At 48.5% G+C, this 19666-nt stretch overlaps 1 protein-coding gene across 8 annotated transcripts in view; it reads right to left on the bottom strand.

Moving 5' to 3' along the window:
• Window positions 1–19666, bottom strand: part of paplna (papilin a, proteoglycan-like sulfated glycoprotein) — a 610770-nt gene that overhangs the window by 50324 nt on the left and 540780 nt on the right. For all 8 annotated transcript variants that reach the window (XM_059951694.1, XM_059951720.1, XM_059951737.1 and 5 more), the window contains one exon: window positions 9538–9667. In XM_059951694.1, coding sequence (XP_059807677.1) covers window positions 9538–9667 — 130 coding nt within the window. The remainder of the gene's footprint in view (window positions 1–9537; window positions 9668–19666) is intronic.

Below are 19666 nucleotides of genomic sequence, written 5' to 3'. Positions count from 1 at the left end.
CACTAACCCTCACCCCACAGATCCCCCACCACACCACTAACGCACACCCCACAATTCCCCCACCAGATCACTAACCGTCATCCCACAGATCCCCCACCACACCACTAACCATCATCCCACAGATCCCCCACCACACCACTAAACCTCACCCCACAGATCCCCCACCACACCACTCACCCTCATCCCAGATCCCCCACCACACCACTAAACCTCACCCCACAGATCCCCCTCCACACCAATAACCGTCACCCCACAGATTCCCCACCACACCACTAACCCTCACCCCAGAGATCCCCCACCACATAACTAACCCTCACCCCACAGATCCCCCACCACTCCACTAACCCTCGCCCCACAGATTCCCCACCACACGACTAACCCTCACCCCACAGATCCCCCACCACACCACTAACCGTCACCCCACAGATTCCCCACCTCACCACTAACCCTCACCCCACAGTTCCCCCACCACATAACTAACCCTCACCCAACAGATCCCCCACCACTCCACTAACCCTCGCCCCACAGATTCCCCACCACACCACTAACACTCACCCCACAGATCCCCCACCACATCACTAACCCTAACCCCACAGATCCGCCACCATATCACTAACCCACAATTCGCAGAAACCCACCACATCACTAAACCTCATCCCACAGATACCCCACCACACCAGTAACACTCACCCCACAGATCCCCCACCACATCACTAACCCTCATCCCACAGATCCGCCAACAGACCACTAACCCTCACCCCACAGATCCCCCACCACACCACTAACGCACACCCCACAATTCCCCCACCACATCACTAACCGTCATCCCACAGATCCCCCACCACACCACTAACCATCATCCCACAGATCCCCCACCACACCACTAAACCTCACCCCACAGATCCCCCACCACACCACTAACCCTCACCCCACAGATCCCCCACCACACCACTAACCCTCACCCAACAGATCCCCCACCACACCACTAACCCTCACCCCAGAGATCCCCCACCACATAACTAACCCTCACGCCACAGATCCCCCACCACTCCACTAACCCTCGCCCCACAGATTCCCCACCACACCACTAACCCTCACCCCACAGATCCCCCACCACACCACTAACCGTCACCCCACAGATTCCCCACCACACCACTAACCCTCACCCCACAGATCCCACACCACATAACTAACCCTCACCCCACAGATCCCCCACCACATAACTAACCCTTACCCAACAGATCCCTCACAACACCACTAACACTCACCCCACCGATCCCCCACCACATCACTAACCCTCATCCCACAGATACCCCACCACACCACTAACCTCCACCCCACAGATCCCCCACCACACCACTAACACTCACCCCACAGATCCCCCACCACATCACTAACCCTCATCCCACAGATCCGCCAAAAGACCACTAACCCTCACCCCTCAGATCCCCCACCACACCACTGACGCTCACCCCACAATTCCCCCACCACATCACTAACCGTCATCCCACAGATCCCCCAGCACACCACTAACACTCACCCGACAGATCCCCCACCACACCACTAACCCTCATCCCACAGATCCGCCAACAGACCACTAACCCTCACCCCACAGATCCCCCACCACACCACTAACCCTCTCCCCACAGATCCCGCACCACATCACTAACCCTCATCCTAGATCCCTCACAACACCACTAACCCTCGCCCCACAGATTCCCCACCACATCACTAACACTCACCCCACCGATCCCCCACCACATCACTAACCCTCATCCCACAGATACCCCACCACACCACTAACCTCCACCCCACAGATCCCCCACCACATCACTAACCCTCATCCCACAGATCCGCCAAAAGACCACTAACCCTCACCCCTCAGATCCCCCACCACACCACTGACGCTCACCCCACAATTCCCCCACCACATCACTAACCGTCATCCCACAGATCCCCCACCACATCACTAACTGTCATTCGACAGATCCCCCACCACACCACTAACCATCATCCCACAGATCCCCCACCACACCACTAACCCTCACCCCACAGATCCCCCACCACACCACTAACCCACACCCCACAGATCCCCCACCACACCACTAACCCTCACCCCACAGATCCCTCACCACACCACTAACCGTCACCCCACAGATCCCCCACCACACCACTAACCCTCACCCCACAGATCCCCCACCACACCACTAACACTCACTCACAGATCCCACACCACATCACGAACCCTCACCCCACAGATCCACCACCACATCACTAAACATCACCCCACAAATTCGCCACCACATCACTAACACACACGCCACAGAACCCCCACCACACCACTAACCCTCTCCCCACATATCCAGCACCAGATCACTAACCCTCATCCCACAGATCCCCCACCACACCACTCACCCTCACCCCACAGATTCCCCACAACACCAGATAACCCTCTCCCCACAGATCCCGCACCACATCACTAACCCTCATCCCAGATCCCCCACCACACCACTAACCCTCACCCCACAGATCCGCCACCACATCACTAACACACACGCCACAGAACCCCCACCACACCACTAACCCTCACCCAACGGATCCCCCACCACACCACTAACCCTCACCCCACAGATCCCCCACCACATAACTAACCCTCACCCCACAGATCCGCCACCACATCAGTAACACACACGCCACAGAACCCCCACCACACCACTAACCCTCACCCAACAGATCCCCCACCACACCACTAACCCTCTCCCCACATATCCCGCACCAGATCACTAACCCTCATCCCACAGATCCCTCACCACACCACTCACCCTCACCCCACAGATTCCCCACCACACCACTAACCCTCACCCCACAGATCCCCCACCACACCACTAACCCTCACCCCACAGATCCCCCACCACTCCACTAACCCTCGCCCCACAGATTCCCCACCACACCACTAACACTCACCCCACAGATCCCCCACCACATCACTAACCCTAACCCCACAGATCCGCCACCATATCACTAACCCACACGTCGCAGAAACCCACCACATCACTAAACCTCATCCCACAGATACCCCACCACACCACTAACACTCACCCCACAGATCCCCCACGACATCACTAACCCTCATCCCACAGATCCGCCAACAGACCACTAACCCTCACCCCACAGATCCCCCACCACACCACTAACGCACACCCCACAATTCCCCCACCACATCACTAACCGTCATCCCACAGATCCCCCACCACACCACTAACCATCATCCCACAGATCCCCCACCACACCACTAACACTCACCCCACCGTTCCCCCATCACATCACTAACCCTCATCCCACAGATACCCAACCACATCACCAACACTCACTCACAGATCCACCACCACATCACGAACGCACACCCCACAATTCCCCCACCACATCACTAACCGTCATCCCACAGATCCCCCACCATACCACTAACCATCATCCCACAGATCCCCCACCACACCACTAACCCTCACCCAACAGATCCCCCACCACACCTCTAACACTCACCCCACCGTTCCCCCACCACATCACTAACCCTCACCCCACAGATCCACCACCACATCACTAAACCTCACCCCACAAATTCGCCACCACATCACTAACACACACGCCACAGTACCCCCACCACACCACTAACCCTCTCCCCACAGATCCCGCACCACATCACTAACCCTCATCCTAGATCCCACACCACACCACTAACCCTCACCCCACAGATCCACCACCACACCACTCACCCTCACCCCACAGATTCCCCACAACACCAGATAACCCTCTCCCCACAGATCCCGCACCACATCACTAACCCTCATCCTAGATCCCGCACCACACCACTAACCCTCACCCCACAGATCCCCCACCACATAACTAACCCTTACCCAACAGATTCCCCACCACACCACTAACCCTCGCCCCACAGATTCCCCACCACATCACTAACACTCACCCCACCGATCCCCCACCACATCACTAACCCTCATCCCACAGATACCCCACCACACCACTAACCTCCACCCCACAGATCCCCCACCACACCACTAACACTCAGCCCACAGATCCCCCACCACATCACTAACCCTCATCCCACAGATCCGCCAAAAGACCACTAACCCTCACCCCTCAGATCCCCCACCACACCACTGATGCTCACCCCACAATTCCCCCACCACATCACTAACCGTCATCCCACAGATCCCCCAGCACACCACTAACACTCACCCGACAGATCCCCCACCACACCACTAACCCTCACCCCACAGATCCGCCACCAGACCACTAACCCTCACCCCATAGATCCCCCACCACACCACTAACCCTCTCCCCACAGATCCCGCACCACATCACTAACCGTCATCCCACAGATCCCGCACCACACCACTAACCCTCACCCTACAGATCCCCCACTACACCACTAACCCTCACCCCACAGATCCACCACCTCACCACTAACCCTCACCCCACAGATCCCACACCACACCACTAACCCTCACCCCACAGATCACCCACCACATAACTAACCCTCACCCCACAGATCCCCCAACACACCACTAACGCTCACCGCACAATTCCCCCACCACATCACTAACCCTAACCCCACAGATCACCCACCACACCACTAACCCTCACCCCACAGATCCCACACCACATCACTAAACCTCATTCCACAGATCCCCCACCACACCACTAACACTCACCCCACAGATCCCCCACCATATCACTAACCCTCATCCCACAGATCCGCCAACAGACCACTAACCCTCACCCCACAGATCCCCCACAACATCACTAACCCTCACCCCACATCCGCCACCACACCACTAAACCTCACCCCACAGATCCCCCACAACATCACTAACCCTCACCCCACATCCGCCACCACACCACTAAATCTCACCCCACAGATCCCCCACAACACCACTAAACCTCACCCCACAGATCCCAAACCACACAACTAACCCTTACCCCACAGATCCCCCACCACATCACTAACCCTCACCCCATAGATCCCGCACCACACCACTAACCCTCACCCCACAGATCCCCCACATCACTAAACCTCCCCCCACAGATCCCCCACCACACCACTAACCCTCACCCCACAGATCCCCCACAACACCACTGACCCTCACCCCACAGATCCCCCACCACGCCACTAAACCTCACCCCACAGATCCCCCACCACACAACTAACCCTCAGCGATTAGATCCCCCACCAAACCACTAACCCTCACCCCACACATCCCCCACCACATCACTTACCCTCAGCCCACAGATCCCCCACCACATCACTAACCCTTACCCCACAGATCCCCCCACCACAGAACTAACCCTCACACCACAGATCCCCCACCACACCAATAACCCTCACCCCACTGATCCCCCACATCACTGAACCTCACCCCACAGATCCCCCACCACATCACTAACCCTCACCCCACAGATCCTCCACCACATCACTAACCTTCACCCCAGAGATCCCCCACCACACCACTAACCCTCTCCCCACAGATCCTCCACTAGACCAGTAACAATCAGCCCACCACACTAAGAACCCTCACCCCACGGATCCCCCAAAGCACTGAGCTGTGTCCTCACCCTCACTCTTGTCTCAATACACTTCATCTTAGCCGTTCCCCGGCTCTGAAATTTCCAACGCTGTTCCTATGGCTTGTTACGGTATTTTTCCAGACTGAGGTTCTATATAAATGCTGGTGTTTTTGTAAGTGTTGCTAACCAGCCCACTCTGGAGCGCCCATGGAGAGGGAGATGAGGGTCTGGGCTATAAGACCATACGCTATAGAAGCACAAGTAGACCATTTGGCCTGTCAAGTCTGCTCTGCAATTCAATCATGGGATGATCCAATTCTTCCAGTCATCTCCACTCCCCTGCCTTCTCCCCATACCCTCTGATGCCCTGGCTAATCAATAACCTATCTATCTCTGCCATAAATGACTTGGCTTCCATAGCAGCTCGTGGCAACAAATTCCACAGATTTACCACTCTGTGACTAAAGTAATTTCTCCACATCTCTGTTCTCAACATCACATCCCTGCTCTTATGTTCTATACCTCTGGAAATGAATGCCAGCATTGCATTTGACTTCTACACCACTGACTCAACCTGGAGGTATCTTGCACAAGGACTCCCAAGTCCCTTCGCATCTCTGCATTTTGAATTCTTTTCCCATCTAAATAATAGTCTGCCCATTTATTTCTTCCACCAAAGTGCATGACCATACACATTATATTTCATTTGTCACTTCTTTGTCCAGTACCCTAAACTATCTTAAGTCTCTGTGCAGGCTTTCTATTTCCTCAAAACTACCCACTCTACCACCTAACTTTGTATCATTGGCAAATTTAGCAACAAATCCATTAATCCCATAGTCCGAATCATCGACACACATCGTAAAAAGCAGCAGTCCCAACACCAATCCCTGTGGAACTTCCACTGGTAACCGGCAGCCAGCCAGAATAGGATCTTTTTTTTCCCACTCTCTGTTTTCTGCTGATCAGCCAGTACTCCACCTAAGCTAGTAATGTCCCTGTAATTTCATGGGCTCTTATCTTGCTAGTACGGCACCTTGTCAAAGGCCTTCTGAAAATCAAAGTACACTACATCTACTACATCTCCTTTGTTCACCCTGCTTGTCATTTCTCAAAACACATTAGTCAGGCAGGATTTTCCTTTCAGGAAACCATGTTGGCCCACCTTGTCATGTGCCTCCAGGTACTCCGTAATCTCATCCTTGACAATCAATTCCAACCACTGATGTCATGCCACCGGGTCTATAAGTTTCCTTTTCGCTGCCTCCCACCCTTCTTAAATAGCAGAGTAACATTTGCAATTTTCCAGTCATCCAGTACAATGCCAGAATCCATTGATTATTGAAAGATCAGTGTAAATGCCTCCGCAATCTCCCCAGCTACGTCCTTCAGAACCCGAAGGTGCATTCCATCAGGTCCAGGAGATTTATCCACCTGCAAACCATTACCGTAAATTCTGGTGTATAAGCTGAAAATCTGGCTCTACATTTTGGTCCTAAAATTAGGGTGTCAGCTTTTATAGAGGGTGTCAACTTCCGAAAAACAAATACACAGAAGATAGGTCGTATTTATTGGCTGCTTCTGAGTCAAATTTGTTCCACTGTCGATGCATGAATTCTTTGAACGGTTTGTTTAAACTCACATCTAGTGGCTGGAGCACGGAGATCAAACCACCGGGGATAGCTGCAATCTCCGTATTTTCAGCTTTCAGTGCTGCTTTTGTCTCACCTGACAAGTACGCTTTGAACATGTCCAGGCAAGTAGCGACTTTTCTTTCCCGAAACCTTCGGGATGTCGTCGCCACACCTCTTTAACCTATTTCAAGCAACCCGCTTCATCCATCCAGCAGCGCTCTTGGATGTAAACAACAACACCCTGCGGGAATTTTCTGAGCAATCTTTGTTTTTTGTCTCAACACAAGATCACGTCTATTCATAAATCGGGTGCACCAACTTCGCGTAGCTTTGAAATTTTCGTTTTTTATCCCACTTCAATGCTTGAACTCGAATCGTTTCTCTGGTAACAATGTACCCAGACGATCGGTGGTGATTCACCCACTCTAAAACTTTTTCTTTGAGTTCTGGTCACTGGCATGTTTTCCCGTGGTTTGCAAATTTTGTCTTTGGTATTTCCCTCAGGGTGTCCTCTGCCTTTCTCCACTCTCTCTCACTCTCTCACTTGTTTCTCATTTACACTAAACTCCACATGGGTGGTTAATTAAGAAGATTCAGTCGCTAGGTATACATGGTGAGGTAGTAAATTGGATTAGACATTGACTCAATGGGAGAAGTCAGAGAGTGGTAGGGGAGGATTGCTTCTCTGAATGGAGGCCTGTGACTAGTAGTGTACCACAGGGATCAGTACTGGGTCCATTGTTATTTGTCATCTATATCAATGATCTGGATGATAATGTGGTAAATTGGATCAGCAAGTTTGCTGATGATACAAAGACTAGAGGTGTAGTAGACAGTTAGGAAGGTTTTCAAAGCTTGCAGAGGGATTTGGACCAACTGGAAAAATGGGCTGAAAGTGGCAGATGGAGTTTAATACAGACAAGTGTGAGGTATTGCACTTTGGAAGGGCAAACCAAGGTAGAACATACAAGGTAAATGGTTGGGCACTGAGGAGTGCAGTAGAACAGAGGGATCTAGGAATACAGATACAAAATTCCCTAAAAGTGGTGTCACAGGTAAATAGGGTAGTAAAGAAAGCTTTTGGTACATTGGCCTTTATAAATCAAAGTATTGAGTATAGGAGTTGGAATGTAATGGTGAGGTTGTATAAGGCATTGGTGAGGCTGAATTTGGAGTATTGTGTACAGTTTTGGTCTCTGAATTACAGGAAGGATATTAATAAGGTTGAAAGAGTGCAGAGAAGGTTTACAAGGATGTTGCCAGGACTTCAGAAACTGATTACAGAGAAAGGTTGAATAGGTTAGGACTTCATTCCCTGGAGTGCAGAAGAATGAGGGGAGACTTGATAGATGTATTTAAAATTATGATGGGTATAGATAGAGTGAATGCAAGCAGGCTTTTTCCACTGAGGCAAGGGGTGGAAAAAACCAGAGGTCATGGGTTAAGGGTGCAGGGAAAAAGTTTAAAGGGAACGGGGGGGGGGGGGGGAGTTGACACAGAGAGTGGTGGGAGTGTGGAATGAGCTGCCAGATTAAGTTGTAAATGCGGGTTCACTTTTAACATTTAAGAAAAACTTGGACAGGTACATGGATGAGAGATGTATGGAGGGATATGGGCCTGGTGCAGGTCAGTGGGACTAGGCAGAAAAATGGTTCAGCACAGCCAAGGAGGGCCAAAGGGCCTGTTTCTATGCTGTAATGTTCTATGGTTCTTAGCAGCAGAATTACTCGTTCCTTTTGCAAAATCAACAACCTTCAGCTTGAAGCCAGCATCATATCGCATTTGTTTTTATCTTTTGTGGTCGTGAACTCAATACTGAGTACACGTACTGATCCCACTACCCCGTGTTATGTCTTAATTATGTTTTAATTACGATGGGCACTAAATGGTTTCACGGGGATTACATTTCAGAGGATTCTTTTCCATTGGGAACCTAATCCAAAACTTCCCTCCCTGATTTATTTATTAAGAATTCACTTATAATGCTCTACAACGTGTAGGCTTACTTTCTTAGCAGGTACCGGTTCACAAAATTTCCAAGTTCTGAATCCGGCAAAGCTGAGTACGGGCACGTGAGATCTTGTGATCTTTTCTGGTTAAATCAAAAAGCTCTACAAAAGAGGTCGGCTTATACAAAGGTAACATGAAAAAGTCACTTTCTTAACCTTGAAAATGGGGAGTTGTCTTATACTCCGGGTCAGTTTATACACCGGAATTTATGGTAAGCTTCCTGAGCACCTTCTCCACTGTAATTTTCACTGCACATACTTCATTTCTGTGTGGGAATGGCAGACAGTAAGCGCACATCTCGAGATCTACTTACCGTGGTTGGGCCTGTCTCTGCACCCTTCACCACTTGGTCCCTGGGCAAAGGAGGCCTCATCCTGACAGCAGCCATACATGGAACTCCTGCACTCATCCGGTGAACTGCTCTGGGCCATCACTCTTGGTTCCTACACCAGGGGTGACAAGGCAGTGCTGGTCAATATTTTCACCACCCCTGCTGCCTTTATTGGCCAATTCTTTCCCTCCCATGAGGTGATGGTAGCAAGCATGTGCTCTCAGCCCCACCCTGTGCTGGACAGTGCCAAGCTCCCTGGATCTATGCTGATCCAGGTCAGTGTTTCATTACCTGTGGGAGGCCTTTGTCAGGATGGATAGGATCACTCAGCACAGTAGGCCCAGACTTGGGCCTGTTGCTGTGGCCACAATAGTCAAAAGGCTGATGCAGCTGTGTTTGTGGCCAATGCTGACAACAGGCCATTACTGGCAGGACATATCATTGAATGACAAGGGTAGATGGTAGAGATGGTCCCTGCCTTTCACTTCTGTGGTGCACAGATTACCTGCCATGCCAGATTGCTAAATAGGCCTAGATTAAAGTGAACTGTTTGTAGTCATCCCACATCTGTCCCTGTATTGAAAGGAATGTCAGTGGTGAAGTAGCAGAAGATAGTTAAGGTCTGGGACAAGGAACTCCCACAGTAATGTCCTGGGACTAGGATGATTGAACACCATTACATCACCTTCCTTTGTGTGAGGGGTGACTGAAGTGCACCCTATTGAGTAGCTTTACCAGGGTTCCCAGTGAACTATTCGAAAATAGGGAAATGACCCAAGTCACTGGATACAAGGCTTTAGAGTTCCCTCAACAAGAAAGGAGGGATTGTGTGAGGTGGATGAGTGTAGGGAGGTAGTGAGTGGGAATAGAAAGTCTGGATCACAGGATGTGGGGTTCTGGGAGGAAGGATGTTGAGGGGTGGGAGATCTGGAAAGATTACTTGGGGTTAGTAGATTGAGCAGAGGGATGGCAGGCCACAGGACGCTTCGAATGTGGGATCATATTGAAGTTTCTGTGTTGTTGGAGTTTGGAGCTGGAGTAGAGTCAGGTAAGAGGAAGGATGGGGATGGGGAGGATGGGGTCACAGGTGGGTGATTCAGGGTGGGGTTAGCGGGGGGGGGGATTTCAGTGAGATAGGGTGGAGCATTTGCCTGGATGGGGGTGGGTGAGGTTCAGTGGGTAAGCTTGATGGGGTGGAGGTCAGGGCTGGTCAAGAGTATGTGAATGAGCGATTGGGGTTTGAGTGGATTGGGGTAGCTTCAGTGAGCCATGGTGGGGCAGAGTGAAGTTGGATCAGACAGGCAGTGGTGCCAGTGCACCAAAGTGGACCCAAGAGGTCCTGGGTCCAGTTACTTGTGTCCCCGTCAGTCTGGTAATTGCTGACCTCCCCAGGACCCATTGTTCAATATCATGGCTGGTGGGGGGTGTGTGGGTAACAGTGACCATCATGAAGAGTGGGTGTGAGGTTGAGTGAAGCTGTCTCCATTGATTTGACAGGGTCATATGTAGAGACTTTCTCAACATGGGGTGCTGCACTGCGCATGTTCCAACCCCACTGGAAGTCCTCGCCCAGATGAGCTGTGGTCTACCTATCTGGGCCTGTGTCACACAGAAAATGGAACAGAACCAGAGGTCGGGCCTTTCAGCCCACCCCACAATGTTATGCCAAACCAATTAAACCAATGATTAAACCTTAATAATCTAATCCCTCTTCACCACACATTGATCATATCCTCCCCCCCACCATTTCTCTACACATTCATGAGCCTCGCTGTTGCTTAAATGCTCCTATGCTATCTACGTATCTCCATTCTATCCCTGACAGTGATTTCTGTATTTTAAAAAACTTGCCTACACATCTCCTTTTAACCTAATCCCTCTCACCTTAAATAAGGGCCCTCCAGTAATAGAAACATAGAAAACCTACAGCACAATACCGGCCCTTCGGCCCATAAAGCTGTGCCAAACATGTCCTTACCTTAGAAATTACCTAGGGTTACTCATGACCCTCTATTTTTCTGAGCTCCATGTACCTGTTCAGGAGTCTCTTAAAAGGCCCTATCGTATCCACCTCCACCACCATTGCCGGCAGCCTAGTATTGCACACTCCAATACTGGGGAGAATATTCTGGCTCTCCTCTCTATGCTTCTCATAATTTTCTCTATTAAATCTCCTCTTCACATTTGCCACTCTGGAGAAAAGGACCAGCTTCTCCTTATAGAACATGTCCTCCAAATCTGACAGCATCCTGGTAAACTATCTCTGCATCCTTTCCAAAGCCACCACATCTTTCTGATAATGAGGCAACTGGAATTCAATGCAAACCTCTAAATATGGCCTAGCAGCTGTAGCATAGCTTCCCAGCTTCTAAATTCAAAGCCTTGACTAACAAAGGCAAGCATGCCATACACCTTCTACTATCCCAGTGATCCCCAACGAGGAAACAATATGATTTGGCGATATGAAACGACATGAGTCAGCTGCACCTTTCCTCATTCCCTGTCACGCCCACTGTTGAACTTGAATGCAGCGATATCTTTGCACCAGGTTGGCCTCGGGTAACCAGCTGTCTCGTATGGCTGGTGAGAACTCGAGAAGTGCCGTTGCTGCTAGCCTGGAGCGTGGACAGATGGGCGCTGCCTCTAAACCTGTGTAGCACATCAAATGTTTGTGGGGAACCTGGTGCTAAAATATTCACAGACGACCTAATCCAGGTTCAGGGTATTGTAAGTAGCAGAGCAGCTACCTCGCTGCGATCGACTGAAATTCATCTCTTGAGCCAAACTTTTGTCGGCCAATAGATCCTACCTACCTACAGGGGTGGAGCAGGCAGGCATCCTGTCGCACTCCTCGCTCGGCCGGTCACTCTCTCCAGACTGCGACTGCCACGGCCCCGGCCTTTACCCTGTCCTCTCACTGGTGTGTTACAATGACTTTATATGTTCATATGTGGAAAATATGCACTGTCTGTTTAATATCTAAACATTACTCAAAATGTTATGATACTATTTACTTATAAGTGAGTTATAATTGGCTTATCCCTATATTCATGCGAGGAAAATATGAGCTGTGTGTTTAATATTAAATTCATTAGATAAACCCTTTTAGAAATGAAATTGAGCGTATTAGCCACTTATAAGTGACTTATAGTTGACTTATCACCTATCACTGTTGACTTATCACTGACTGGCACACATTCAGGGAGGCTGCAACCGATGGCGACTCTACCAACTTAGAGGAGTACACAGCATCAGTGACCAGCTACATCAGCAAGTGCATTGATGACGTTACTCTGTCCAAGACCATCACTATACGTGCCAACCAGAAGCCGTGGATGACCGCAGAGGTGTGCGCGCTGCTGAGGTCCCATGACTCCACCTGCATAGCAGGCGACAAGGCAGCCCTATCAACAGCAAGGGCCAAACTGTCCCGGGCCATGAGAAGGGCGAATTGTGCACACACCCAGCAAATCCACAGGCACTTCCAGGACAGCGGCGACACACGACACACTGTGGAAGGGCATCCAGGACAACACCAATTACAGGACAACATCGCCTGACTGTGCCAGTGATGCCTCCCTCCCTGATACGCTGAATAACTTCTATGCCCGTTATGAGGTGGAAAATAATGTGGCGGCGAGGAAGTCCACCTCCTACAAATGACCAGGTGCTGTGTCTCACCGTGGCCGATGTGAGAAGAACCCTGTGCAGGGTCAGCCCACGGAAGGCTGCTGGTAGAGTGCTCAGAGGATGTGCAGACCAGCTAGCAGATGTTCTCACTGACATCTTCAACATTTCCCTGAGCAGCGCCACCGTTCCAACGTGCTTCAAGGCTGCCACCGTTGTCCCTATGCCGAAGAAGTCTTCAGTGTCCTGCCTAAATGACTACCGTCCCGTTGCACTCACATCCATCATCATGAAGTGTTTCGAGAGGCTCATCATGAGGCATATCAAGACCCTGCTGCCCCCCTCACCGGACCCCCTGCAGTTTGCGTACCATCCCAACCGCTCAACAGATGATGCCTTTGCCATCACCCTCCACCTGGCCCTAACCCACCTGGACAAAAAAGACACGTACGTTCGAATGCTGTTTATAGACTTCAGTTCAGCATTCAACACAATCATCCCTCAGAAACTGATTGGAAGGCTGAGCCTACTGGGCCTGTACACCTCCCTCTGCAACTGGATCTCAGCTGGGAGATCTCAGTCAGTCCGGATCGGGAGCAGCATCTCCAACAACATCACACTAAGCACGGGGGCTCCCCAGGGTTGCATGCTCAGTCCACTGCTGTTCACTCTGCTGACCCATGACTGTGCTGCAAAACACAGCTCGAACCACATCATCAAGTTCGCCAATGACATGACCGTGGTGGGTCTCATCAGCAAGAACAACGAGTCAAATTACAGAGAGGAGGTGCAGCGGCTAACGGACTGGTGCACAGCCAACAACCTGTCTCTAAATGTGAACAAAACAAAAGAGATGGTTGTTGACTTCAGGAGGGCACGGAGTGAACATCGATGGCTCCTCAGTAGAGATCGTAAAGAGCACCAAATTTCTTGGTGTTCACCTGGTACAGAATCTCACCTGGTCCCTCAACACCAGCTCCATAGCAAAGAAAGCCCAGCAGCATTTCTACTTTCTGCGAAGGCAGAGAAAAGTCCATCTCCCACCCCCATCCTCATCACATCCTACAAGGGTTGTATTGAGAGTATCCTGAGCAGTTGCATCACTGCCTGGTTCGGAAATTGCACCACCTTGGTTCGCAAGACCCTGTAGCAGATAGTGACGTCAGCTGAGAAGATCATCGGGGTCTCTCTTCCCGACATTACAGACATTTACACTACACACTGCATCCACAAAGCAAACAGCATTATGAAGGACCCCACACACCCCTCATACAAACTCCTGCCATCTGGGAAAAGGCACCAAAGCATTTGGGCTCTCACGCCCAGACCATATAATAGTTTCTTCCCCCAAGCTATCAGACTCCTCAATAACCATAGCCTGGACTGACACCTTACTGCCCTATTGTCTTGTTTATTGTTTATTGTAACGCCTGCACTGTTTTGTGCACTTTATACAGTCCTAGGTAGGTCTGTAGTTTAGTGTAGTTTTGTTTTTCTCTGTGTTGTTTTTTACATAGTTCAGTCTAGTTTTTGTACTGTGTCATGTAACACCATGGTCCTGAAAAAACATTGTCTCATTTTTACTATGTACTGTACCAGCAGTAATGGTTGAAATGACAATAAAAGTGACTTGACTTGACTTGACTTGATAATATAGGTCCTATATTCTGGTTGTGATTAACACACCCACCTCTTTACAACCATATTTACCTGTGATGCCACTTTCAAGGAATTATGGGTCTGTATTCCCAGATCAATGGTATTACAGGAAACCCGATGGCATATCAGGAAAGATACTAACATGGGTAGAAGATTGGATGACTGGCAGGAGGCAAACAGTGGGAATAAAGGGGATCTTTTCTGGCTGGCTGATGGTGATTAGTAGTCTTCCACAGGGGTTGGTGTTGGGACCACCTCTTCAGCTTACATGTCAACTATTTGGATGATGGAATTGATGGCTTTATGGCCAAGTTTGTGGACAATACAAAGGTAGGTGAAGGGGCAGGTGGTGTTGAGGAAGCAGGGAGTCTGCAGGAGAACTTAGACAGATCAAAGAAATAGCAGATGCAATACAGTGTAGGGAAGTGTATAGTCATGCACATTAGTAGAAAGATGTAGACTATTTTCTAAACAGAGAGAAAATTCATATATCAGAGGGGGAAAGGGTCTTGTGAGACCTTGTGCAAGATTCCCTGAAAGTTAAGGATTTAGAAAGAGTAGATTGGGACAATTTGTTTTATGGGAAAGATGTAACAGAGAAATGGAGATCATTCAAAGGTGAAATTTTGAGGGCACAGAATCTTTATGTTTCTGTTAGGTTGAAAGGAAAGGTTAAAAGTTTGAGAGAGCCATGGTTTTCAAGGGATATTGGAAACTTGGTTAGGAAAGAGACAATAAATATAGGCAGCATGGAGAAAATGAGGTGCTCGAGGAATATAAAGAATGTAAAAAGAATCTTGAGAAAGAAATTAGAAAAGCTAAAAGATACGAGGTTGCTTTGACAAGTAAGGTGAAAATAAATCCAAAGGGTTATATTAATAGCAAAAGGATAGTGAGGGATAAAATAGGTCCCTTAGAGAATCAGAGTGGACAGCTATGTGTGGAGCCAAAAGAGATGGGGGAGATTTTGAACAATTTCTTTTCTTCGGTATTAAATGAGGAGAAGGATATTGAATTGTGTAAGGTAAGGGAAACAAGTACAAAAGATATAGAAACTATGACCATTATAGAAGAGGAAATGCTGGCTAATTTAAGGAATATAAAAGTAGATAAATCTCCAGGTCCTGACAGGATGTTCCCTAGGACATTGAGGGAAGTTAGTGTAGGAATAGCAGGGGCTCTGACAGAAATATTTCAAATGTCATTAGAAACAGGGATGGTGCCGGGGGATTGGCGTATTGCTCATGTTGTTCCATTGTTTAAAAAGGGGTCTAAGTGTAAACCTAGCAATTATAGCCCTATAAGTTTGACGTCAGTGATGGATAAATTAATGGAAAGTATTCTTAGAGATGGTATATATAATTACTAGATAGACAGGGTCTGATTAGGAACAGTCAACATGGATTTGCTCGTGGAAGGTCATGTTTGACAAATCTTACTGAATTTGCTCAGTTTAAAGGCTTCACGGCAGAAGACGTGCTCAGCGTAACGGCTTTACAGTCGAAGATGTATTCAGTGCAATGGCTTTATAGTGGAAGATTTGCTCAGTGTAATGGCTTTACAGTGGAAGATTTGCTCAGCGAAACGGCTTGACAGAGGAAGACGTGCTTAGTATAATGGCTTTACAGTGGAAAATGTGCTCAGGGAAATGGCTTTATACAGGAAGACGTGCTCAGTGTAATGGCTTTACAGTTGATGAAGTGCTCAGTGTAATGGCTTTACAGTGGAAGACGTGCTCAGTGTAATGGTTTTATACAGCATGACGTGCTCAGTGTAATGGCTTTACAGTGTAAGACGTGCTCAGTGTAATGGCTTTACAGTGGTAGACGTGCTCAGAGTAATGGTTTTATAGTGGAAGATTTGCTCAGTGTAATGGCTTTACAGTGGAAGAAGTGCTCAGTGAAACGGCTTTACAGGGGAAGACGTGCTCAGTGTAACTGCTTTATAGTGGAAGATTTGCTCAGTGTAATGACTAGGAAGTGGAAGATTTGCTCAGTGTAATGGTTATATACTGGAAGATGTGCTCAGTGTAATGGCTTTACAGTGGAAGATGTGCTCAGTGTAATGGCTTTACAGTGCAAAATGTGCTCAGGGAAATGGCTTTATACAGGAAGACGTGCTCAGTGTAATGGCTTTACAGTTGATGAAGTGCTCAGTGTAATGGCTTTACAGTGTAAGACGTGCTCAGTGTAATGGCTTTACAGTGGTAGACGTGCTCAGAGTAATGGTTTTATACAGGATGACGTGCTCAGTGTAATGGCTTTAAAGTGTAAGACGTTCTCAGTGTAATGGCTTTACAGTGGAAGATGTGCTCAGTGCAACTGCTTTACAGAGGAAGACGTGCTCAGTGTAATGGCTTTACAGTGGAAGAAGTGCTCAGTGAAATGGCTTTCTACATGAAGACGTGCTCAGTGTAATGGCTTTACAGTTGATGAAGTGCTCAGTGTAATGGCTTTACAGTCGAAGACCTGCTCAGTGTAATGGTTTTATACAGGATGACGTGCTCAGTGTAATGGCTTTAGAGTGGAGGACGTGCTCAGTGTAATGGCTTTACAGTGCAAGATGTGCTCAGTGTAATGCCTTTACAGTGGAAGACGTGCTCAGTGTAATGGTCTTATACAGGAAGATGTGCTCAGTGTAATCGCTTTACAGTGGAAGACGTGCTCAGTGTAATGGTTTTATACAGGAAGACGTGCTCAGTGTAACAGCTTTATTGTGTAAGACATGCTCAGTATAATGGCTTTGCAGTGGAAGATCTGCTCAGTGTAACGACTTTACAGTGGAAGATTTCCTCAGAGTAATGGCTTTACAGTGCATGATGGGCTCAGTGTAATGGCGTTACAGTGGAAGATGTGCTCACAGTAATGGCTTTACAGTGGAAGATGTGCTCAATGTAACGGCTTTACAGTGGAAGATGTGCTCAGTGTAATGGCTTTACAGTAGAAGATGTGCTCGGTGTAATGGCAATACAGTGGAAGATGTGCTCGGTGTAATGGCTTGATAGTGGAAGATGTGCTCAATGTAACGGCTTTACAGTGGAAGATGTGCTCAGTGTAATGGCTTTACAGTGGAAGATGTGCTCAATGTAACAGCTTTACAGTGGAAGATGTGCTCAGTGTAATGGCTTTATACTGGAAGACATGCTCAGTGTAACAGCTTTACAGAGGAAGACATGCTCAGTGTAACAGCTTTATTGTGTAAGACATGCTCAGTCTAATGGCTTTATTGTGTGAGACATGCTCAGTGTAATGGCTTGATAGTGGAAGATGTGCTCACTGTAATAACCTCACAGCAGAAGATTTGCCCAGTGTAATGGCTTTACAGTGGAAGATGTGCTCAATGTAACGGCTTTACAGTGGAAGATGTGCTCAGTGTAATGGCTTTACAGTGGAAGATGTGCTCAGTGTAATGGCTTTACAGTGGAAGACGTGCTCAGTGTAATGGTTTTATACAGGAAGACGTGCTCAGTGTAACAGCTTTATTGTGTAAGACATGCTCAGTATAATGGCTTTACAGTGGAAGATGTGCTCAGTGTAACGACTTTACAGTGGAAGATTTCCTCAGAGTAATGGCTTTACAGTGGATGATGGGCTCAGTGTAATGGCTTTACAGTGGAAGATGTGCTCAGTGTAATGGCTTTACAGTGGAAGATGTGCTCAGTGTAATGGCTTTACAGTGGAAGATATGCACAGTGTAATGGCTTTACAGTGGAAGATTTGCTCAGCGAAACGGCTTGACAGAGGAAGACGTGCTTAGTGTAACGGCTTTACAGTGGAAGACATGCTCAGTGTAATGGCTTTACAGAGGAAGACATGCTCAGTGTAACGGCTTTACAGTGGAAGATTTCCTCAGAGTAATGGCTTTACACTGGAAGATGTGCTCACAGTAATGCCTTTACAGTGGAAGATGTGCTCAATGTAACGACTTTACAGTGGAAGACGTGCTCAGTGTAATGGCTTTACAGTGGAAGATGTGCTCAGTGTAATGGCTTTACAGTGGAAGACGGGCTCAGTGTAATGGTTTTATACGGGAAGACGTGCTCAGTGTAACAGCTTTATTGTGTAAGACATGCTCAGTATAATGGCTTTACAGTGGAAGACGTGCTCAGTGAAACGGCTTTACAGGGGAAGACGTGCTCAGTGTAACTGCTTTATAGTGGAAGATTTGCTCAGTGTAATGACTAGGAAGTGGAAGATTTGCTCAGTGTAATGGTTATATACTGGAAGATGTGCTCAGTGTAATGGCTTTACAGTGGAAGATGTGCTCAGTGTAACGGCTTTACAGTGCAAAATGTGCTCAGGGAAATGGCTTTATACAGGAAGACGTGCTCAGTGTAATGGCTTTACAGTTGATGAAGTGCTCAGTGTAATGGCTTTACAGTGGAAGACGTGCTCAGTGTAATGGTTTTATACAGCATGACGTGCTCAGTGTAATGGCTTTACAGTATAAGACGTGCTCAGTGTAATGGCTTTACAGTGGTAGACGTGCTCAGAGTAATGGTTTTATACAGGATGACGTGCTCAGTGTAATGGCTTTAAAGTGTAAGACGTTCTCAGTGTAATGGCTTTACAGTGGAAGATGTGCTCAGTGCAACTGCTTTACAGAGGAAGACGTGCTCAGTGTAATGGCTTTACAGTGGAAGAAGTGCTCAGTGAAATGGCTTTCTACATGAAGACGTGCTCAGTGTAATGGCTTTACAGTTGATGAAGTGCTCAGTGTAATGGCTTTACAGTCGAAGACCTGCTCAGTGTAATGGTTTTATACAGGATGACGTGCTCAGTGTAATGGCTTTAGAGTGGAGGACGTGCTCAGTGTAATGGCTTTA

This window comes from Hypanus sabinus, chromosome 2 (genome assembly GCF_030144855.1).
Source record: "Hypanus sabinus isolate sHypSab1 chromosome 2, sHypSab1.hap1, whole genome shotgun sequence".
Classification (NCBI taxonomy): Eukaryota; Metazoa; Chordata; class Chondrichthyes; order Myliobatiformes; family Dasyatidae; genus Hypanus; species Hypanus sabinus.
Note: the sequence above shows the minus strand (reverse complement) of the source record. Positions and strands in the feature narration are given on the sequence as shown.